At 43.1% G+C, this 15,288-nt stretch overlaps 2 protein-coding genes across 2 annotated transcripts; one reads left to right on the forward strand and one right to left on the reverse strand.

Annotated features, from left to right (window-relative positions):
- Positions 1 to 120: 120 nt before the first annotated feature.
- ccdc59 (coiled-coil domain containing 59) lies at positions 121 to 1,901 on the reverse strand. The gene is made up of 4 exons (XM_084345588.1): positions 1,666 to 1,901; positions 960 to 1,323; positions 632 to 740; positions 121 to 540 (listed from the first exon to the last, which is right to left on the reverse strand). The coding sequence occupies exons 1-4, from the start codon at positions 1,811 to 1,813 to the stop codon at positions 376 to 378; spliced, it is 786 nt and encodes a 261-aa protein (XP_084201714.1). The 5' UTR covers positions 1,814 to 1,901; the 3' UTR covers positions 121 to 375.
- A 410-nt stretch (positions 1,902 to 2,311) lies between these two features.
- Positions 2,312 to 14,420, forward strand: mettl25 (methyltransferase like 25). Its single transcript, XM_084345673.1, has 12 exons — positions 2,312 to 2,598; positions 3,434 to 3,595; positions 3,672 to 3,778; positions 3,859 to 4,428; positions 4,705 to 4,852; positions 6,616 to 6,713; positions 6,858 to 6,887; positions 7,419 to 7,492; positions 9,382 to 9,475; positions 9,796 to 9,870; positions 10,511 to 10,582; positions 14,089 to 14,420. The coding sequence occupies exons 1-12, from the start codon at positions 2,379 to 2,381 to the stop codon at positions 14,188 to 14,190; spliced, it is 1,752 nt and encodes a 583-aa protein (XP_084201799.1). The 5' UTR covers positions 2,312 to 2,378; the 3' UTR covers positions 14,191 to 14,420.
- The last annotated feature ends 868 nt before the right edge of the window (positions 14,421 to 15,288 follow it).

The following is a 15,288-nucleotide window of genomic DNA, read 5'->3' on the forward strand; positions in this document are numbered from 1 at the left end:
AAGGGTTAATGAAACCATAACTACTTCACCGTTGTCAAATTAGCGATTAATGAATGACTCTCTTGTTACAGGGCAATTAGGCTGCGACTGTAGTAACTGGGTCTTTGAAAGAAGCAGCACTTTGAAGGAAACTCTTACATTTATTGATCAGAAAATGTCTTACATGAGCATTCTTCCAGTCTCTTCATATCCTACAATGCCATCTTGTGGTGCAAGATTTAAAATGGGGCACATTTTTATATTTTCATGGACAAAATACTGGGGAAAAGAATAAAATAAAAGACACCACAGAAAAGAGTATCTTTTGTAGTCCTGATCGTCCTCTGTGTTTTAAAAAAAACAGTCAAATAAGTCCACTCTTTTCTGACTCGGGTGTCATTTCCCGGTTCCCTGGATCTTCTGAAGCAAATACTCCATCTGGAGGTTCAGGTTGGGCTGTCCTTTCTTCGTCTTTTTGCTGAGCATCTGAAACGTCTCCACCTTTTTCTGTTTGTACTTCTCAATGGCTTCTTCTCTCTGCTGCTTGCTCTTCAGGAACTCCTGGGATTAAACACGAAAAAGATGAAGTTAAACAAAATGTTTTTTAAATTTCTTGTGTGTAACTGTTGACAATAAAGAAATAAACAGTCACCTCTTTCTTTTTTTTCCGTTTCTCTTTGATTGTCTCAAATTCCTCTTTTGTCCTCTGATACGACGTCTTCTTCAGCAGTTTCTTCCTCATCCGGTTGCTCATTGGAAGACTGGAAGAGACGATTATAAAGGCAATATTACTCTGTGTTTCCCAATCTTAAAAACTGGATACCCTAACCACACTCTAGTATCAAAATAATAAACAGCTATAATATAATCTAAAAAATTAATGAATCAGTTATTGTTGTCAGACTCATGATGGACAGCTTTTTGTGTGTTTGTTTTGAGAATCATGTTTTAAAGCTGCCAAAGTCCAGACTTTTTCTCACCTTTCTTTCTCTGTGGCTGATGTTACTTCCGGGTTCTCCGTGACAGAATCCGTCAGCTCAGATCCACCAGTCACCTCTGGAGCTGGATCAGCAGCTTCACTCTGGTGTGCAGCTGCATCATCATCTTCCCCTCCTTCTTCTCCCCTCTCCTTCCCTTTCATCCTCAGTTTACTCCTGTTCATTCTGTGGGTCCAGGCCTCGTTCTTCAGCTTCTCTGCCTCGGCCATGTACAGATGCTTGAGGTGTTCTGGGTACTCCTCCTTGTAGAGTGATTTGGACACTGGGTTCTTCTTCCTCTCCTTCCGCAGCAGCTTGTTGTACTCATGTTTGACTTTTTCCTTCCTCTTAAAAGCAAATCCTTGGCCTTAAGAGAGAAAACAAAGACATGGCATGAAATTAAATAGTTGGCATCTACTTGGTGGACCTGTATGCCGAATTCATTAGAAGGCTCAGATATTTAGTAAAATCCATGAAAAAATAATTTTATCTTGAATCAATTGGCGTCACGTAGAAATAGCATCTTAAATTGAAAGATTTCTTAATTGAGTTTGGCATGATGTTTATCTAGAGAGAAAATTATACTACTATATTTACATTATATCTCAATACAGCTGAACGAACGAACCAAAATCGCATCAAGTACCTATCTACGGCTCCTTTACTACTTGAACAGCCAAGCTATTAGTTGTGTTTAGCAAAAACTTACCTTCTTTAAGATTTCCTTCGAATACTTTGTGCTCGGGGACCCATTTCCTCTTCTTATTGACACCCTGTACGTTAGTTTTAGACTTTTTCCAGTTGCCTTCTTTCGCCGTAAACTTCTTACTCTTCATTTTTTGATCTGTCGGTGCCATTTGTGCGAAATCTTATCGGTAAAAGCGGAATGTTTACAACACTCATGCGGGATTCACTTCAGCCTGCGTGCCATCTCCTTACGGACGCGGCGTGATGACGTATACAAGCCATGACAATCGACCACAGAGCATTCAAACGCGGAAAATATACATTTAATTGTAATTTCTGAGGCGGTTCATTGGATACGTAGGCATTTTTTACAGTCATACCATTGTGGACAACTGTACACACCAACATGGTTCTTAATAACTGAACAAACGGCTTGAATTAAATACATTTACATAGTTTCTATTAAGGGAATCGTGTTAATGACAAACCAGGTAGGGATATCGATTTAATTAATCTTCATAATGGGCCCACAGCTTGTTCAAATAAGTGTTATTTTGGTACACCCTAAATGCCTTCAACTCAACGTATGCTGACGTGTATTTGATCTTTAAAAAAGTCAGAAGATATGTGAACTCATCGAGCAGTTCGCTCGATTGCTAATGCCTTAAGCGTACAGCAGCAGCTGGACGTCTTCTTACATGCTTCACTCAGGTCCTCTTTAGACAGCTTTTAAACATGACGTCCTCCTCATACAGCCTCACAGAAATACAACGACGGATAGATGAAGTCAAGCGGTTTCTGTCTGTAACTCTCAGCATCGCCAATGCTCACACGGTGGAGTTTTACACCCACGACGTGTGGAAGCGGTTCATGGCCGTGTCGCCTCAGGAGGTCCTGTCAACGGTGAGCTCCTGCAGCGACCAGCAGAGGGCGCCAGAGCACAAAGAGAGAAGAGGTAAACACACATGAGATAAACATGAGAGTTTGGGTAAAAGCAGTGTTGGTGCCACTTTCTGCTACTGCATCCTGGGTTGACATGAGAAGTTGTAACAGCCAGCTTTATCCTGGCTAATAAATAACTCACTAATTGCTTTTGTAGATGTGTTAAAGCTGTTAGTTAGAACAGCCTTTGGGTTGCCAGGTTGGTATGAACACTTACCTTCCAGGAAAGAAGCTGCAGAGCATCTGCAAAAATCAATATATTAACAAGCGTCTATAAATGGATTACCAACATTTATTACTGCATTATAACACCTGCAAGAAGATTAAAGACCACATTAATTTTCTTATTTTCATAATTTTCTTATCTTGCTTAATTTTCTGCCTTTTCTTGGCTTTTCTGCACTTTGCAAACACTGATTTTACATTATTATTACTGTTTTTTTATTATTATTACCATAGTCAGATATTTTTTACTGCATGGCTCAAAAACGTGTCACCGAATGGACAAACAGAGACCAAAATCTTGCAAACCAGCCGTGCCGATAAGTTGTTTTCATTTTATTTTAAGAACCTTAAGCACGCAGATTTCACGAGGACTATTCCTTTAATAGAAAGTAGCCTCGATGAAAAGGGTTATCCATCTCGCTATTGAATTTTTTAAATCAAATTTCTCAGTGAAAGCACCACAAAAAATACTGCATTCCCCTCCTTCCTGGCAGTTTGGCAGCGGGAAACCGGATCTGGATATTTGTTTGTGTGTTTCTTCAATCCTATCTCTAAAATCTGCTGAAATTTAGTGTGTTTTGTGCAACTCTACTATTATTTCTGCCTCTGTCTCCCCTAAACAGAGCCATCCGAGACCACATTTGGGTTTTGCCATGACACAAACCGGCTGTTCGACACACGTGAACTGCTGCAGGCGGCCAAGGCCCACTCTCTGCCTGGCCTTGGAGTCTGTATGAGCAGGGAGGAGCTGCTGCAGGCTCTCAGGGAGAACAAGGACGACACAGGTAGGGAAGAATAGATGGTTTCATGCTGAGACCTTCAAAAGTCTCCAGCTTTTAATTTCTTTTTATTCTAACACAGATGCTGAGCTGGAGCCAGATGAGTTTATGAACTCTAAGAAATCTCACGAGGTCCAGTCCATGTCTGTGGTGGTGGCCTGTCTGGCCGAGCGCTGTGGAGTCAAGCAGGTCGAGTAAAGCTGCAGTCAATACCTTCAATTTTATCTTAATCTTGGATTAGATTTTTACCACAATCTTATCTCACTCAGGTGATAGACGTGGGCTCAGGGAAGGGCTACCTGAGCTCCTTCCTGTCTCTGCAGTACGGCCTCCGGGTCTACGGCATCGACTCGTCCAGCACCAACACCCTTGGCGCCCAGGAGAGAAACAGGAAGCTGAAGAAGTTCTCCAGGGTGTACCAGAAACACAGCAAGGCAGTGAGAGCACAGGGGGAGTCCATGCATTCACCTCAGGAGGAGTCAGTTGAAATAAAGCCCGGAATTAATGGAGACGATGATGTTTTATACAGCGGTAGGGTGGGTGTGTCGCAGGAGGAGGCGTTAATCGGCTTGTCAGATGTCAACCTCGCAGCGGAAAAAGACTCGGAGCCAGAAACAGACGAACTCTTCCTCAGCGCCCTCTCCGTGGACGCGATACAGACTACATCCCCCAGAGTTCCCCCGAGCCAACTGACTGCCGAGGAGAGGGAGAGGAGGAAGAGGGAGAACCTGGAGAGGAAAGCTCAGAACAGGACCGACGGCGCCAGCGCCGTGTTCTCACCCCTCACCTCTTACGTTACTGCGGAAACGGAGCTGCGGGAGCTCATCAACGAGCTGGAGGTGAGAGAACCTGGAGTCGAAAAATGTTGAGAACAGATTTACTGTGAGCTCGGCGGCGCTGATAGGAGGCCGCCGCAGCATAGTAGCGAATTCCCACTGCAGCTCCTAAAATTACAAGTCCGTCACAGCAGCTGGAGTTTGCATCAAGCGCGGCATGTTGCTGCGGTGCCAGCGCGTCATCATCAATAAATTTTACCATCGATCTCCACCCTCTCCTCTTCCCCTCCCGTCCTTTTTGTTCTGTTCTCTCCTTGCATGCTTTCTGCCAAATTCCAGGACGCCATCGTGGTCGGCCTGCACACGTGTGGCGACTTGGCTCCCAGCACCCTGAGGATGTTTGTGGCTAAAGCGGAGCTGGCGGCTGTCTGCAGCGTGGGCTGCTGCTATCACCTGCTGTCTGAGGAGTTTGACCCTGCCGGACAGGGTAACCACACACACACACACACACACACACACACACACGCCACCCGTTTTTTGGGGAACATACGGTTTCCTGTCTCGCTCTTTATCTCTACTTCTGCCTCTTTCCTTCCCTCACATCCCATAATCCCACCTCAAACACCTGCAGGGCTCGCTCCATCACTCCGAACCCACATCACCGTCTTCCCTACTTATAGTAAACAAGTCAAATGTTCCGCTGAGAGTCTGGAGAAACTCTGCCAAGTCACCCTTCTGGAGATTGAGTTGAGCCCAGAAATCCGCTGCTGGAGCCATTAGAGTGGATTTATGGATTTAGGATGGCTGTTTAAGGCTGCTGAAAATGAGATTTTTTTTCTGACCTTTTAATTTAGTGGGGAATCAATTTAGAAGTGATTGATTTTGCAACCAGCGTGCGGTATTTAATCTTGGTTAACGGGCTGTTATTTAGTTATTCAGTGAGAGATCTCTGTGCCGCTGATGGAGGTTACTTCAGGTGCTGAAACCCTGGTGAAGACGCTGATATCATCCTCGTTTCACGCTCCTTTCACGGCTCGGTTTTTACGAGGTATGAAATCGTCTACATGTGTCCTCGTGCTGTCTGCGCATCCGTAAGTCGAGGGCCCTCGCTGCAGTCGATACAGAATCGCGTCATCTCTTGTTAACAGCGCGACCTTCGACCCCCCTGCGTCATCGGGGCCCAGCCGGAGCTGCGGCCAAGAGCGGAAAATGATATCACGACAGCTGATTGAAAACACTCCTTGTTTCTCCAACTTGATCTTTTTAAAGAAGTGAACAAAGGCACACACACACACACACACACACACACTCCATCCTCTGTTGGCCTTACAGTGCAGTCTGGGATGCAGGCCAGCTCCTGTGGTGGCCTACCTCACCCCAAAAAGGAGCTGAAGAGCTGAAAAGCGTTATTATACTGTAGAAGGCAGATATGCATTTACGTAATCAGCTCATTTAAATCCACGTTTCAGTGCCTCGTGTGGAACGAGGGGTCCCGTCTCATGTTGTTTACTTGCAACAACAACATCTGCTCTCAGCCCTGTACATCACGTCTCCTCACCAAGTAGTAACAAGTGTACCATCAGAAATATTTGTCTTCCTGAATGTATGTGGCCACTTCAGATGTGAACTCTGCGGCCGTCGCGAGGCTCGCTACTCTAAACAGCTCTCGTGTCCGCGTCGGTAACCTCCGAGGGACCTCTGTCAGCAGGCCGCCGGCCGGACAGAACAGAGCTAACCCGACTGCTAACATGTTAGCGTGTTGAGGCGGCAGCGGCGCATGTTGTTACGGCTGCTTTCGACCGTATCCCCTCTGGATTCACCGCGCCTTTGGCCTCAGTCACTGACCCTTTGTAGGAATGACATGAAAAGGATGGCAGGCTGTCAAGTAGCCACACTCAGTGCCCTCCCAATGGGAGTGTGTGTGTGTGTGTGTGAGTGAGTGTGTGTGTGTGTGTGTGTGTGTGTGTGTGTGTGTGTGAATCTCTGCTTATTGCAAGTGTTTTTCCCAAAATGTCAAACATTTAAGCAGACATTGAACACTCATAAAAGCTAGTAACTGTTTTAAATCCACTTTAGACAATCTCAGACAGTCACACAGAAAAGAAGCCGCTCTCTGTCGTCATAAATCAAAATTAAAATGTTCCCCACTCCTGCTACCTTGAAGTCTCCCCGGCAAATGCCTTAAAATTCATGCCCACTGATTGCAGCTGTGGCGCTCACCCATATGATCCCTGTGTGTTCCCCTCGCAGAGTGTGTGCGGCGCGGCGTGTGTGGTTTCCCTCTGAGTCAGTACCTCCGCGACCAGTCCTGGTTCTGCGGCAGAAACGCCAGGATGTCTGCGTGCTTGGTGAGTCTGAGCGAGGCCACGAAAAAATGTGCACAGCAGCCACTTTCCTACGCACACATGTTGTCACCAGACGTCTTCTAAGCATCTGTGACGAACCGACTGTATTTGCTATTAACTTTTATTTTGTCTTCTCGAATGACGCAGGCACTTGAGAGAGTCTCGCTCGGCCAAGGGGTGAGTAAAAGCATGCATACTAATGGTAAATCAATACCGCGAATGTGCGGTCGTCATCGCACGAGAATGGGATTTGAACGTCTTCTCCAAACAGCCTTTGTCAAAACACTTCCACAAATATTCGTAATCACAATCACTCAGGTCTGTTTTATCTTCTCCATAGATCTCTCCTCATGCCTTCAAACAATCAGCCCATTAATTCTGCTATTGTTGTAAGTCCCTGATTGACTGCAGCGTATTTATTCGAAATGTAGAGCTGGCGGGCTCCGGGCCGACGCTGACACACAATACCAGCAGCCATTAATAGGGAATGTTTATAAATATTAATGCAATCACGGTAAGATTGATTGCTCGTTGGAACCGGGGCCGGCTTGATTGCTCGCTAGTGTTGCATCAGTGCTTGGAAAGTGTCGGAAATATTCATCGACCGCTCGCAGTCGCAAGGGAATAACAAAAGTTTTTATGTTGCGTTTGCAGTGTTTTTTTGCGTCGTGTTGAATCAAGTTGTGTTTGACCTTTTTTCTCTCGCAGATTCAGATGGAGTCTCTGTTTTACCGGGCGGTCCTGCACGTTATTCTGAGGGATCACTACAGCTGCTTTAAAAGGTAACACGCAGCAGTTTGCATCTGGCTCCACTTTGATGTGAGAAGTTACGTGTGTGGCAGGTTAAATATTTTCTGTCGTTTTGTTCCTGTGATTGTGCGTTGTTTCGCAGCGTCCACAGAAAGTAACTCACTCACTGTTCGGTTTTCTCTGAACCAGAAAGCGTTTTTGTTTCTGGTTCCTTACGGTTACGACTGAACCAAATCTGGCGAACAGACGTCAATCAATCAATATTTATCAGGATGTACACTAATTTTATAATCCTGATAGTGATTGAAGCCTGAAGAAACCTTTGATTATAGTTTATTAATATAAGATATAGAATAATAGAAACATGATGCAAACATTTAACTCTCAAACATGTTTTATCTGCATAAACAAGCGATACACGTTAGCTTGCCTTGTAGCTCATTTGATGTATTTCCCATCATGCACGTCACCAAGTGAGGACATACTCGCAGACACTTTAATCTGTTCTGCATCGGTCATTTCAAACTTAACTGCTGAATTAAACATTAAAACTTTAAAAAAAATGTTTTTATTATGTGTTTATTGTAAATGACCTCTCACAGCCCACCTGCAGGACGCCGTGGCCCACTTTTAGGGCACACTGGTCTATAGCCACACATTTTTCCACAATCCTGTATCAAGATTGTTTCGCTTAGCCATAGTCAATGGAAAGAAAATGTTGATCTGAGACGACATTGATAATTGAGTCGTTTTTTGTTATATTTTGTAAAATTAGCTGGTTTCTCGCTTCTAAAATGTGTTTGTGGTGCTAAATAGAAGATCTTTGGGGTTTTAAGCCAGTCAAAACAAGCAATCAGCAGACCAAATATTAATAATAATAATAATAATAATAATAATAATAATAATACAATGAAAAAACAGGACCTGTTGCATGATAAGTGAAGCCATTTGCATGATAAATACGTACAGAGATAGGCACTTAAAATAAACCAAAAATAATGAACAAAAATGTTAGTTGCTCCTTTAAATGCACAGTGTCTAACGTCTGCCACTAGGGGTCTCACAATCAAAACAATAGTGGGACCACGGGAACTGTCGTCTTCATTGTTAAACAACCATTATTGCCGCAATGTTAACTTGAATACAATTTCATATTTCTCCGGGAACATCCATCTAAAGATTTGGGATAATGTGAGTGCACGACCCAACAACACATCAGCCGCAGATCTACTCCTTTCTACATTTTAATGCAGAAATGTGACACGATTCCTGCCGATACTGGACTCGATCCTTCTCTGCTCGTACAGTACTGTGCAGAACATGAGGAAAAGGCAGAATAGACTTCTGTTTGGCCTCGGTTCAGTTTGTTGTGCTTGACTTTCCAAACATGAGTAACCGCTGGCTCCTTAAAGTCAAAACCTGCTGGTTCACACCCATAAAATGTAGGTGGTTCGCGGGGTCATTTGCGGCTGTTACTTTGCATTCCTGATGACTGGGAATTTGCAGGCATTTCCAAATCTTTACAGGACGACGGTTTTTACTCGTTTCTCTCTGAATAAGCTGATTTATAAGAAGGGAAACACTGCAGGTCTTAATCAGCCCTTATCAGATGTGCTCGGTGCAGACACGATCAAAGTCACTGATCGCTCCCTGGTCCCCCTCCTGCTCCGTGACCTTCAGTTGTACTGACTCACATCAGATCAGGATCGAACATCCATTACTTCTCTCTCAGCAGCACCTATTCATCACCGTTTACTCCTTTTTTAGAAGTGTTTGCTTCTGGTTGCTAAGGCGAGATTTGAAACAAAAACAAAAAAAAATCGGGAGACACGACACGAGACCGAAGGAGTGAACGCCGTATATTCCAGTCGAGCAGAGAGACATGACCGATGTTTTATGTGTGTGTGTGTTTGCTCCGCAGTGAAAAGCGAGTTGGGAACGTCTACTCCAAGGCTAAATCATTCGTGGACTACGTTCGCCGAGCCCTGCGCAGACTGGAACTGGATGAATCGCAGGTCGGGAACCAGAATAATGCAGAACACCTTCCAGGGACAAACTGTGGAAAGTTTACAGCAGCGTAGGAGAAACGCTCATGTTTTGGCAGCACCGGAGGGAAAATGTGTCCTCGTTGGTGTTTATTGAAATATTCCACCTCGTGTCAGGCTAGTAAACCATACAGGTGCTTGAGATAGTCGCTCACGTTAGTTTAGGATGTTGCCAGGCACCTGGATGTTGAGCTCTGTGTATGTAAAGATGATGTATGTCGCTTACTTTTCGCCGCTTGTAATCATATTCAGATCCTTCATACATGACAGCTTCCTCTCTTCCTCCTCAGCTTTCTGACAGCGACATCCAGGATTACCACGACACATACAGGCTGCGGATGGACGAGATGCACGCTTTTAATATGGTGAGTCCATCTTCCGAGCCTGTACAGCGTCCAGCGTACTGTTACTTGAGTATTTCCTGCTACTTTAAACTTCCTGCACTACATTTTGGAGGCAAATATTGTAAAGAAGCTCTTTTTAAATGAATAAATTTGCAGTCGGATTACGAAAACAATGATTCTGATTGCAGAAAAATACTGAATATCAAATCGTACAATAGTATACAGTATGTGCTTACATGTAAATATGTACATATTTTACTTTTACTTGTATTGAGAAAGAAACCGTAAATCCTAATCCTCTACTTCCAACCATTACAAACCTGTTAAAACTCAACTTTGTAGAAAACATTTTCATTCCAGTAAAACGAGACGTCTAATGCCAATAAATTGCAGACCATTAAGTGAGATCATTGTATTCTGCGGGGAAGTAAGACAGGAATGAGAAGAAAAACCAGCCTCTGGTTTCAGCTGAGGCCACTAATCGATGTGTCAACCGACATACAAGTTTTGCGTCGTGACATAAAGCAGTAAAATGGGGTTTTGGGGATCAACCACCAGCTACTGGGAATACACTAGTCATAGTGGGTTTTTTTAGTGCAGCAGTGAAGTCTCAATAATCTCAAATAGATGTTTCCTCTCTCATGTCGTCTTCTTTGCGTAGCTGAAGGTGGCCCTGGCTCCGTGCATCGAAGGTCTGATCCTCCTCGATCGCCTCTGCTACCTGAAAGAACAGGTAAAAATCATTTCACACTCATCAATCGTTACTGCAAAAGTAAAACCTCTCCTGCTCAAAAAGTCAGGTGGAAGTGTAAAATACAAAATAGACATAAAGCCAAGAAGAGGCTGACCACCCACTGTAGTTGTTAGCTTTTGATTGTATATGATGAAAAGCATATGGACTTCAAAACAGCATCTACGCCGGCAAGACCTTCTGCAGGGCTCCACAGTTTTGTAGGATGGATGCATGGATGCAGGAACCACTGAAACAAGGCTATAACGTGTGCCGAATTTACAGGAAGGCCCAAATAATTAAGAATTTGTCAGAAACGGCGCTTCACAAAGTTTATAAAGTCTCTCTGAACTTAACAGCCCATGAAATTGAGAGATTTTTTAAGGGAGTCTGGGAATTTTTTCTCCCTCTTCATCTCCTTGTTGTCCTTGACTGTAGTTGATAGGGTTTCTTTGACATATAATCTCTTGGTGTACACGTTCAGGGGACGCACAAAAGGTTTCTAAGGGGCGCCATTGGTCTTTGGGCCGCACGAATTGGCTTGGAAAATGTCTAAATCTGGACTTTGTTAAAAACTTGACTCAAATTGACATTTTCTTGTCCACAACTTGATACAAATGCGTTTGATAAAATGTTGTTTATTATGTGTATTTGGAGGATGTTAATCTATTTTAGAGCTGCAACTAATGATAAGTCATAAGTATCAATTAATCTACAGTTAATTTTCACTATTAAAATTTAAATTGGTCTATAAAATGTCTGCAAATGGTTGAAACCTTAAAAACAAACAAAAAAAAAACACATCACTGCAGAAAACCAGCAAATATTTACATTTCTGAGGCTGAAAAAAACTTCACAATTGTTTATAAGTTTTATTCTCTCAAACTCTTAAAATAAATTGAAATTGAACAAACTAGAAAATAAAAAACACAAATAAATCATGAAAACTGTCCTGACGTTGAAGCGAGTGCTGTCCTAACTCGCAGTGATTTAAACCAGCAGCCGTGCGACACACAGGCTTCACTTCTCCTCCTCCTTCAGCTCCACTCGTCCTCATAATTTGCTCGTACAGCTCATTGATTGGGGTTTGAAATGTGCTTCCCCACATGATGAAAGCAAAACCTGGAAACCTTTGGATTCAGACCACTGACAATAATATAGGTGTCGGCTAAATTAAAGCCAGCCCCGCAATTTAACGTGTAATGCTTCTGCGGCCAAACACAACATGCTAATCTGTAGCCTGAGTCATAGCGATGACATATGTACAAGGCGAAAGGCTTTGAAGTCCTGATCGCATGTGTCAGATGGACTTCCTTAATAGGATCGTGTAATCAAACCACGTAACGTCGAGAGCGCTGGTGAGCTCTGAGAGATCTCCCTGGAGGAGGAGCGGCGGAGGAGAAGGAGGAGGTGATGGATGGATGTGAATATGATCCACATGATGATAAGTGTGCTGAAGTTCAGCCCTTAAAGACGATTTAAACACGCCAGATCAGGTCGTTTCATTCTGAGCACGAGCTGTGATTACCGGGAACATACTGTTGATTTACTTCAGGTCCTCGAGTCGGCGATGTCTGCCAAAACAGTGATGCACTTATTAAGCAATGTGTACATTCACCATGTCTCTGTGTGGACGTGAGGTCTGCCGCAGGGTCAAAGAAACACAATGTGCAAACTGAAATATCTCAACGACTATTAGATGCATTGCAGCAAAATTTTTGAGAGGATGAACCCTCCTGACTCTTGTGATCCCCTGACTGTTCATGTAGCGCCACTATACGGTTGACATTTGTGACTTTTCACCCAGAACTACCAAGAGGAGGACATTTGTGGTTTCAAGTATAATGTCTCAGCAACTCCTGAAAGGCCTTATGATGTTTTTGACAGTGATCATGGTCCCCAGAGGATGAATCCAACTGACTTTTGTGGTCACCTGACTTTGTGTCTAGGTCGACATTTCTGTTTTTGAACTCCTGTCAGCTTTATCATGAAATTTTGTACAGACATTCATGGTTCCCAGAGGAACATCTCGTCATGAAGTGCCATCATCAAGTCGAGAGTTTAGTTTGGTTCGTGGCCAATTGCATGCTAATTCACAACATTCCCATCAGCATCAGCTGTATTTCAGTGCTGATTAGGAAATGATTGCACGCTAACACGCTCAACTAACCTGTAAATAAGACGTGGTAAATATTATATCGCCAGTAAGCATTAGCATGTTAGCGTGCCAGCATCACCCTAAGGGCCCTGACGCAGTGAATGTCCGTCGGTGAACGTCCATGGGTGTAGTTTTTGTTGGCAGTGCTCGGCCCTTGTTGGCGGCTTTTCAGTCAACTACTTTTCAGTCGTCGGCTCAACATGCTCAGTTGACTGAAAAGCCTTGGCGGCTTTTCAGTCAACTGAGCATGTTGAGTCGGCGATGGAGCCCATTGATAAGAGAAATCACTTTGATTGGCTGTTCAGCGAAGCAAATCAGTACATGGGAAGAAAAACAGACAAAAGAAAGCGAGAGCCTATTGAGTCTCCCTTGATTTTACCCATTTAGCACAGTTTCCTTTTCTTGATTAAAAGTGGCAACGTTTACCAGAGTGATGGGAAAACCAACTCTGCTTAATCATAACTTTTGAATGACAACTACAGATCACCACTACCCCATGGTAAGGAGAGTTATAATGTACAAGCTAGTTGGCTATTGGCCAACTGCGGTGTGTTCAAGTGCCGTTTTTTGGCTTTGGAGACACAAACGAGGTGTGGCGATGCAGCATTCGGCCTTTGTCACAGCAAATTCTTGATGTCTGGGTCCTAATGCCGCATTCGCAATATGTTGATCAGATGGTATTTATGAGAAAACGAGGTGGAGAAACTGCTCACAACAGCCTGTGCATTGTATTTTCGAGTCGAGTGGAAAGAAACTACACAGGTGCCAACAAACTGGTGACAATATGGCTGCAAATATCCATAGATCTGAAAAAAATTTAAATTTAACTCAAATGTAATCAATCCAGCTCATTCTCAAGCAGCTTCACACTGTTTGTATCTGGTTTCACTTGTTAATGAACTCGTCCAAATATGTAATTCAGCAAAAGTAGCTCATAGGCTATTCCAGTTAGATAATGGATTAATGTCAGTCCAAAGTCAGAATTATGGGAGGGTCTCCTGTTCTTCCCGTTCTGCCGACGTGGTCTGGACACAGCAAAAGCACAGCCTTATAAAGCCGCTAGTGTGGCTGAAGACTCAATCTTTCAAAATGACCTGTAACAAAACAGCGAGCCGTCAAAGAAGACAAACTTGTTGTAGACATGAAGAAGAGTCCACCTGACACAATATTTATACAGATGTTTCTTCTCCTGGGGATTCAATAGAGAAATCTACATCATACGGCAGAAGATGCCAGGGGGTCACGCAGCCGAACTGGGAGGAGAATCCAGATTTTTTTGTGTCCATGTGTTTTTTGTTCAGCTCTTTTGTGTCTTATTGTTTTCTGGGTGTGTGTCTTGTGTGTCCTGCAGGAAGATTTATCATTCTCAGCACTCGTGCAACTCTTTGATCCCCTGCTGTCACCAAGATGTTACGCTGTCGTGGGACTGAAGAGTAATGAAGACGGGACATGATTATACATATGCACATGATTATAATACGCCGGTCGTGATTATAGCAGCAATCATACTGGAGGAGCGATTGTATTATGTATGTATTCTCCTGCTTGCTTTCATTATATGTATGATTTAATCTAAATTTCGTAATTTATTCTTGCGGCCTCTGAGTCGCTTTAAGTAACATCTTGTTTTGTTTTATGTATTTTACTGTTTTTTTTATGGAAAATAAATATTTTTTGCCTCCACCTTGTGCTCATCTTGACAAACTCACGCTCAAGACACCTGGAAAAACTGTCAGGCCTGTTTGATCGATCCAGATTGTGTCCGTCTCAGCCTTTTGTCTTTATGCTTAGCGACTCTTGAGAAAACACTTGTTTTTAAGGGCCGTTCAGGGAGCCAGGGGCATTGTGGGATTTCGAGAGGCTTGGATCCCCTCTGTTGACAGGTCTGGAAACCCCATTTCTAGGCTCCCAAACCACAGGAAGTAAGGGAATAGACAGAGGGGCAAGAGGCGCCCTTGACACTGTTTTAATCTTTACTTTTGTTTTGCTCTGTCCTTGGTCATTTAATAAATCATGCTCTTCTTACATGTTTGCTTACAAATGTTAAAGTCTTGAGTACAAACATGAATTATGGTTGTGGGAACTTCAGTTGATAGAAAGCAGACACAAGAGCTAAGGGAAACAAAAACAACAAAGTATTTTACAGTGGGATTGTTGTTAACTTAATTTACAACCTAAAATATTCTATTTGAAATGTGACATGTTTTTATAATTAACTCAGATACTTTGAGACATTTTGAGACTAGAAATTCACTCTTTTCACTCTTTGTCATTGTCTTCTATAAGGAGATGTGACTTCCATCCAGATCAACAAAGTTGGAAAAATGGAAATTGTGATCGATTAAGAAAATATATCCACATATTAAGTCAGCAATTGACCCACTGTGAACTGATCCATGGTTGAAATAGCTAAAAGTAACAGATAAATGGATAAAGTAGTTAGCTAGAAGCAATAAACAATTTAAAAGTTAGCTTAAAGTAAAGCATTAACAGTAGATATCGTTAGCTAAAAGTAATGGATAAATGGATCAAATGTCCACCATTGTCCAGC

The sequence above is a fragment of the Pagrus pagrus genome, assembly GCF_965226575.1.
Source record: "Pagrus pagrus genome assembly, chromosome: 23".
Classification (NCBI taxonomy): domain Eukaryota; kingdom Metazoa; phylum Chordata; class Actinopteri; order Spariformes; family Sparidae; genus Pagrus; species Pagrus pagrus.

Excerpts from the sequence above, each read along its gene's own strand:
- ccdc59 (XM_084345588.1), bottom strand. The coding sequence starts at position 1,813 with ATGGCACCGACAGATCAAAAAATGAAGAGTAAGAAGTTTACGGCGAAA. Across the intron at positions 741-959 it reads TCAGCCACAGAGAAAGAAAG|TCTTCCAATGAGCAACCGGA; the intron begins GTGAGAAAAAGT and ends CGTCTCTTCCAG. Across the intron at positions 541-631 it reads AACGGAAAAAAAAGAAAGAG|GAGTTCCTGAAGAGCAAGCA; the intron begins GTGACTGTTTAT and ends GTTTAATCCCAG.
- mettl25 (XM_084345673.1), top strand. The coding sequence starts at position 2,379 with ATGACGTCCTCCTCATACAGCCTCACAGAAATACAACGACGGATAGAT. Across the intron at positions 6,714-6,857 it reads CCAGGATGTCTGCGTGCTTG|GCACTTGAGAGAGTCTCGCT; the intron begins GTGAGTCTGAGC and ends CGAATGACGCAG. Across the intron at positions 6,888-7,418 it reads GAGTCTCGCTCGGCCAAGGG|ATTCAGATGGAGTCTCTGTT; the intron begins GTGAGTAAAAGC and ends TTTCTCTCGCAG.